This window comes from Oryza brachyantha, chromosome 3, assembly GCF_000231095.2.
Source record: "Oryza brachyantha chromosome 3, ObraRS2, whole genome shotgun sequence".
Taxonomy (NCBI): Eukaryota; Viridiplantae; Streptophyta; class Magnoliopsida; order Poales; family Poaceae; genus Oryza; species Oryza brachyantha.
Window position 1 is genome coordinate 24775437 of NC_023165.2, and position 7598 is coordinate 24783034.

The 7598-nt window shown below is 45.2% G+C and overlaps 2 protein-coding genes across 2 annotated transcripts; both read right to left on the reverse strand.

Annotated features, from left to right (window-relative positions):
* Positions 1-503: 503 nt before the first annotated feature.
* LOC102708226 (pentatricopeptide repeat-containing protein At3g28660-like) lies at positions 504-2361 on the reverse strand. Its single transcript, XM_040522461.1, has one exon. The coding sequence runs from the start codon at positions 2303-2305 to the stop codon at positions 824-826; it is 1482 nt and encodes a 493-aa protein (XP_040378395.1). The 5' UTR covers positions 2306-2361; the 3' UTR covers positions 504-823.
* Positions 2362-3737: 1376 nt separating this feature from the next.
* LOC102708506 (ATP-dependent RNA helicase A-like) lies at positions 3738-7323 on the reverse strand. Its single transcript, XM_006650488.3, has 8 exons — positions 7013-7323; positions 5808-5888; positions 5646-5734; positions 5473-5547; positions 5256-5359; positions 4916-5185; positions 4761-4826; positions 3738-4198 (listed from the first exon to the last, which is right to left on the reverse strand). The coding sequence occupies exons 1-8, from the start codon at positions 7133-7135 to the stop codon at positions 4101-4103; spliced, it is 906 nt and encodes a 301-aa protein (XP_006650551.1). The 5' UTR covers positions 7136-7323; the 3' UTR covers positions 3738-4100.
* Positions 7324-7598: the final 275 nt, after the last annotated feature.

The following is a 7598-nucleotide window of genomic DNA, read 5'->3' on the forward strand; positions in this document are numbered from 1 at the left end:
ATAGAATAGCCAACTACTAGCTCTAAGCTCTAATTTATCTATAGTCAATCTAATAATCAATTCATACCATAGTTATTTATAAAATACTAATATATGATCTCATATGTTATACATACATTGTGTCTTGGAGTTTGTGCTACTATACCTGTGTTTTGCTGTTATACACATTATGAGTTCGTGTTAGCTCTGAGCTGTGTGCATTGTGAAGGGCCGTTCGATGTTGCAGCCTGCGAGCCTAGCTCAATCCAGCACATAAAGTTAATTAAAAATACAACTCTAATTTCTCACTCTTTTCGTCTCTAAATATTTGATACTGTATAATGTTAAACACCGTTGATTTTTTTATAAACATTTGGCTATTTGTTTTATTTAAAAAATTACATAATTATTAATTATTTTTATATCGTTTTATTAATTGTTACATATACTTTTATGCATATTTTACATAAAATAATAATAAAACGAGCTATTAAACATGTGTCAAAAGTCATTATGCCAAATAATTAAGGACGGAAGGAGTATTCATTTATCTCGGAATTTTGTAGTAACTTCGAAACTAAGGCACATAAACAAAATTTTTTGCGTTCAGAAAACAACAAATGTTCATTCTTGCAACAAAAATTATGTTATTTTCTTCGAATTCTTCTCGATCGGAATGTGTTCGTAATAACCACTCAGCTGCTAAACGATTGCATCCCTCCATAAATACCAGCTGCAATCTGAGCTTGCATTAATCAACCTCAACCTGGAGGCAAATCAGTTCTTAAAAAAAATAGTCGAGTCAAATCAATTTGGTTCCCTGCATTTCTCCATTCTATTCCTGTCAGGACAGCATTGCCAAGTTCTCTTCGTCCGGCTCCCGTCCCATCTGGTCGGAGAGCAACCCGAGCACCCCCCATATCTCCACGCGCTGTGGGTGCGCCTGGTCGTCGGCGACGAAGGAGCTCACCTCGCCGTCGACCTCTACCGCGCTGTACGCGGGGACCTTCCTGATGCCTCGGCTGCCGATCAGCTTCCGGACTCTCCGCGCGTCGTCCTTCCGGTTCGCGTCGAGGTAGATGTTGGAGAGCTGCACGTAGACGCCCTCGTCGGCGCCAGCGCCGAGCTTGGCGAGCTCGCCGGCCGCCACCTCCGCCAGCTCCACGTTGGCATATATACGGCAGCCTGTCAGGACCGAGCCCCAGACGGAGGTGAGCGGGGCCATCGGCATTGTCTTGATAAGCGCCACCGCGTCCTCCAGCCGGCCGACCCGGCAGAGCATGTCGACCGTGCAGCTGTAGTGCTCGTGTCCCGGCGCGACGCCGTACCGGCGGCGCATTTCCTTGAGCAGCCTGAGCCCGTCCTCCACCTTGCCGGCGTGCGCGCACGCGGACAGCGCTCCGAGCACCGCCACGCCGTCCGGCCGCACGCCGTCCTCTCTCGCCATCCTGTCCAGGCACGCCACGGCCTCCTCTGCCATGCCGTGCACCGCGAACGCGCCGACCATGGTGCCCCAGACGTAGTCGTTCCGCTCCGGCATGCCGTCGAACACCCGCACCGCCTGCTCCAGGCAGCCGCACTTGGCGTACATGCTCACCAGCGCCGACCCGACGAACGCGTCCCCGAGCAGCCCCGGCGCGGTCCTCTCCACGTACCGGTGCATCCACTCCCCGCACTCCAGCGCGCCAGCCTGCGCGCACGCCGCGATGGCCGTCGTCAGCACGACGGCGTCCGGCAACACCCCGTCCGCGAACATGGCCCTGAACACCCCGAGCCCCTCCGCCGCCATCCCCGCGCGCGCGTACGCGCCGATCACAAGATCATAATGTATAGCCTCCCGACGGGGCAATTCATCAAACACCCTTCGCGCGTCGTCCGGGCGGGGCGCGTGGAGCTGCAGCAGCGCGGTGGTGACGTAGTGGTCGGACGGGAAGAGCCCGTTCCTGACGACGAGCGCGTGGAGCTGGTCCCCGAGGGGCGGGGCGGCGGCCGCCGCAGCGGAGAGCGCGAAAGGGAACGAGAGGTGGTCAGGCGACGGGAGGGGAGAACCGGGGGAGAGCATGCGCACGAGGAGGCGGAGCGCGAGCATCGGGTGGGCCGGGGAGGCGGCGCGTCGGGAGAGCACGCGGAGGAGCGAGTTGAGCGCGACGAGGGACAGATCGGGGTGCCGCGGCAGGAGGCCGGCTGTGGTGAGGAGCGCCTGCACGGGCAAGTGCGGCGCCGGCGCGGCGCCGGCGGCGGCGGGGGATGGGAGGAGGAGGAGGAGGCGCGAGGAGAGGAGGGAGTGGCAGAATGCGAAGGTTTGCTTGGGGATGTACGGCCGCATGCTCCCGCCCGGCGCGCGCGGCTGTTCGCTTCCCGCCTCGCCTCCAAATCTCCAAGGCGTTTTCACAGCTCGTGGTCTCGTGGAGTATTCTACGCAGTGCGTGTTTGCACTTGTTGCTTAATCTCTTGATCTTTGATGAAAAGTGTAGATTATCTTTTAAATGAAAAATATTAGTTTAGTTAGATGTGTACATACCAGTGTCAGATAATTGCTTGATCAGAAGGTTAGTTTAATACTGTCCTCATCCCAAAAACAAAACCATATTTGCCGCACCATATTTTTAAATAAGTTGAAGTGTCATTGTATAAAGGGGTGATTGTTACGGAAAAACCAAACCATCTATTTACAAATAAAAAATAAATTATGAGTAAAAATTTTATATAAATATTAAAGTTAAACAATTTAAATTTTGACATAAGCATAGCAGAAGTGAAAAGATGGGAATGACGGAGTTTGCAAAATTAGAAAACAAGCACATTATAACTAGATAAAAATGATGGATTAGATATAACTTGATAAAATAGATGATGGACTAGCAGTGTTTTTTTATTGATACACGCGGAGTAAATAAAAATATGATTATTTTAGAATGGAAGAAGTACCATCTTCATTTAAAATTATATAGGACTTTTTGATTTATTATTTTATATTTAAATGTAGGACTGAGATTTTTATATGAAGTTTAACCATTGGTCTTATTTACGTGTACGAACAAACATGATCATCTATTACTTATTTGCTAATATTAATTCTTGCTAAGAAACACAGAATGAACAATCCATTCAGCTTGTGGATAAACATGTCTAGTGAACTTTTTTATTTATGTTTAACCCTTTGTCTTATTTAAAAATTTTGTTAAAATATAAAAAATTATAAATCACACTTAAAAGTTATTTTAGTAATAAATCAAATTATAATAAAATAGTCAATAAATATATAAATTTTTTAAATAAGATAAAAGTCAAACTTAGATTAAAAAAATCAACGACGTCAAATAAAAAAACGTCAAATAAAAAAAATCAAAGGGAGGATGTGAGTAGCCACAATAGAAGGTAATTTCAAACCAAAATAAATTAGAAGGCATTTACAAACAAATCGACTTATAGGAAAAGGAAGGAGTGGTTTAAAACTTTCCCTTTTAAATATTTATACTAGTTTTTATCTAGAATTCACGTCAACATGAAAACAATACGAGTAAAAAGGTAGATATCTGTTTCCATGTATTCTCAGGTGATCCATTCAACAAATTTTGAGATTAATCAGGTAGGTGTTGCATTGTGAACAGCATTCTCTATTTAGCAGGTTATCAAAGGGCTAATTGCTACATGTCTGATGTTCAGTTGAACGCACGTTTTAAACACGGAGGCGAAGTGATATCATTGATGAAGTTAGATCATTTGTATAAGAAAAAGGAGCAAGGCATTATTAAAGCAAAACTGCACAAATAGAATGAACAATTTAATAAGAGAGTTTCATGAGGCAAATACGACGGGCATGAACATAGAGGCATGCTCAGCATTCATTGACCATTGGGAAAACAAGCAAAACTCGCCAGCTGCTGATAACCAACACTGAAAGCTGATGACTACAGGATGATACCTGAACATTGAAAGACTAAAGGATACCTTGGAAAAGGCATTATGCTCACAACCAAACCTCGCGCTCAGGGAAAACAACAAACCAAGTATGAGGGCTCCCAACACATAATAGATAACTTCTTCCCCTGATATTAATAAAGCATGCACTTAATATCACCAGTAGCCCCTGGATTCTCCCACCACCTGCTCATTGCGCCTCAGTTTCCTCGTCCACCACGGCCGCCCATTCTTCCCCGTCCACGACCACCATATCCCCTTCCACCAGGGAAACCGCCACCTCTGCCACGCTCATACCCTGTGTTTTGCAGACAATGAAATTCACATCAGTTATATGGATATACTCAGGCATCATGTAAGTACTTCCCTAATAAATTGTCAAGATGTGCACGATTTTTTAAACACAGGCAATATTTTAACATGAAACAGTCAATAATCAGCATGGAAAGACAACAGGAATGATAAAAAGGTAACAGAAAAGTTGTTTGTGTGTCGAGAGAATGATCTTATACTTGGACACAAAAAAAGTCAGTTCTTTGGTTACACTACCCTTAGAATAAATAAAAACAAACAAATTGTATAAAATTTCATAGGCCCACCTTAGAACTACCAATATATATTTACTGTATGCTTTCAGGAGAAATTAAGTAGAACCCAATCATTGTTAGGAATTGCTGAGTGTGCTCGTGAGGGTTGTCAGAGTTAGGATTTGTTTATATGTTATAAATCTACAATGGCTTTTAACCAGATTAAGTTAAGGTGGTGTCTTGGTGCGTAAGGCTCATGCTACACAGATTGTAAAGCATGAATACGTGATATTAAGTAAAACATTTGAAGTATTCAGAAAACACAAGACATACCACCACGGTAATTCCAATTGCCCCTCCCACGCATGCCACCCCGTCCTCGGTTATATCCACCATTTTCTGTTTGAACAAATTAAGATAAGTGGGTATTCAAGATTTCTTAAACAAAGAGGATTAAAATTTCAACTGCAGAATATGCCGTTCAATACCTTGATAGTTTCCATATCTGCCTTGGTTGTAGCCATATCCACCGCCACCACCACCACCACCACCACCATACCCCCCTTGATTATCATAGCCACCATACCCTCCCTGGTTATCATAGCCACCATATCCTCCCTGGTTATCGTAGTACCCACCACCTTGGTTGTACCCACCTTGATTGTTAGCATATCCGCCATAACCACCATAGCCTCCTCTACCCCAACCCCTTCCACGTCCACGACCCCTTCCTCTGCCACGACCCCGGACGTAGGAGTCTAACAAAGCAGAAATTATCAGAAGTTTGAACAGAAGTACCAAAATTTGTGCCAATCACTCCTACCATACCTTCATAATCAGGTGGTGGTTGGCGAACTTGGCGCTGCGGTGGTGGTGCCTGCTGGAGGCGTTGCTGTTGCCTGGGCTGTTCAACATAAACTGGGGTTTGATACCTATAAAAATAGCATGTTAATATTCCAAACATGTATTTTCTATGTACCGAATGGCAATTTATGTTCATAACCTAGAAAATTAAGAAGTTAATGAATATATGCTTCTTAATTACCCAGGAGAGTTCTTGTCCAGGTCTCTGGGAGATAATGTAATTGAAATCATCGAAACATGACGAGTCATCTCTAGTCTGCAAAATTGGTACACATCAAATTAAGAGTTAGCAATCCAACAGAATAATGTAGAGTATGCAGTAGGAAAATGGTACAGTGGATAGAATAATCTTACGGAACAAGGCCTTCTTCGATAGGTTCCCAGACATCAGTAATGCTGACAGAACTGATGTTGGTATCTTGATAAAGCCCAGGGACTCTTTTCTGTTTTCATGAGAGCAATCAGATAATGTCACATAAGATATAATGACCCATGAGAAAAAAAATGAAGAATCACCTTAATAATCTCTGCAACAGCAACAGACTTGCTGATTGCCTGTCCCATGGCCTTCAGAACAATCTCTTTAATCCTCCGATCCTGATTAAAAATAAAAACAAGATTTGATGAAGCAACAGAAGATGAATCCCAGAACACGATATTAGCACAATATGAAACTAGTAAACAAGAGCTCAACAAAGCTTAACTATATACTAACGATTAAACAAACTAAGACATTTTAACAAATTAGCTTTGAGTTCTAATGGGTATGAGCAAGACACAACAACAAAAATGTTCAGCTCTCCAACGAAAGTACAGATATTAAATAATACAGGTAAATGTATAACCTAGCATTTAAGTGACGTGTATTTTATCAAATGGCCAGCAGCTGAAGTCAAATCATGTACTTCTTACTTCCCCCCATATTGATTAACAACAACAAACAAGAAAAATCCCCCCCCCCCCCAAACACAACACAGATGCATGGTTTTAAGTTGGAACTAATTTAGCATTGCAATCAACTTAGGAACCAGGGAATACATTTTCACACCTATACGGCGATTAGAAACTATAACCACAAAACTCTTCAGATATGCATGGATAGCTGCATTGATATCCTTGATACTATACCAAGATATCTTCACGTTTCTCTGTGGTGTACTCAGACCATACAACCTCAATATTAGGAATATAAATGTCATCATATTACCATTATACAAGCTAGCCCTACTAACTGCATTTACATTCTCGATACTTGCACTATCACATCATCAAGCTCGCATATTGAGCTTCATTCAAGATTTACCCACTGGAAAAGAATGGCAAAATCTCAACATCGGATTGGGCAAAATCGGTTTTCCAGTGAATTAACAGCTAAACCACACCTGTTCAACATTTCTTTCCATATGCATCACAACACCATAAAAGACAGTAAATAAGTAACCTATCAGTCACCTTCAAGAGGGCAAATTTAACCCATCAACACCTCACATCTGAAACCACATGGGATGAAGTCGCAACATCGCCATCAACCCACACAAAACTAGCCGTTCGAATGGCCTGATCTCTCCGCACAAAACTAGCACCGGGTCCACCACTACATCCCTCACACCCAACTCCCCCCTCTCACTCTTACACCAACGCGGCTGATTCGAATCCACGCCCACACGCACGCTCGGAGCCACAGACAAAGGGGGGAGACGGGGGCGGCGCGCGGGACGCACCTGGAGGAGGGACGTGGCGTAGGAGACATAGTTGCGGATGAGCCCCTGCGCGGTGATGCGGATCTCGTTCTCCTCGATGGCCGACTCGGGCCGGGGCCGCTCCACCCTCTGGTACCGGTCCATCCCCGCCCGCGCCGCCGCTCGTTCGCCCCCCCGGCCGGGCTGGTGGTGGAAGGGGATTAGGGCGGCGAGCGATGCGTGAGGGAGGAGGAGGAGGAGGCGGAGGGGTGCGGCGGGAGGGGAGGGGAGGGGAGGGTGCGGGCTAAAACCCTAGGAGAGGCGGAGGCAACGATACGGGCGGACGGCACGCGCTCGTGGAGGGCTCGGCTTACACGAAAGAGGCCCTTTTTAGTAATATTTTCTGTAGGGACGACGAAAAACGGTGGATGGAGGAGAAGATCGCTTGGAAAATCTTCTGGGCCGTTGGATGTATGGCTCACTCTCTTGTTTAGGGCCTTCCGTGGTGTGGCCGTAGGTTCTAGAATCCTTGGAATGGAGCTTCGGTCAAGGGCCGTGCGGTTCTTTCATTGGCTGGTTATTCGTTTTTCGAAGAAAAATAAGACATATTATTTCTGTTGCATGGCGT

Coding starts and splice junctions, on each gene's coding strand:
- LOC102708226 (XM_040522461.1), bottom strand. CDS start 2,305: ATGCGGCCGTACATCCCCAAGCAAACCTTCGCATTCTGCCACTCCCTC.
- LOC102708506 (XM_006650488.3), bottom strand. CDS start 7,135: ATGGACCGGTACCAGAGGGTGGAGCGGCCCCGGCCCGAGTCGGCCATC. Junction 5,889..7,012: donor ACGCCACGTCCCTCCTCCAG/GTGCGTCCCGCG, acceptor ATTTTTAATCAG/GATCGGAGGATTAAAGAGAT. Junction 5,360..5,472: donor CTGGACAAGAACTCTCCTGG/GTAATTAAGAAG, acceptor CTATTTTTATAG/GTATCAAACCCCAGTTTATG.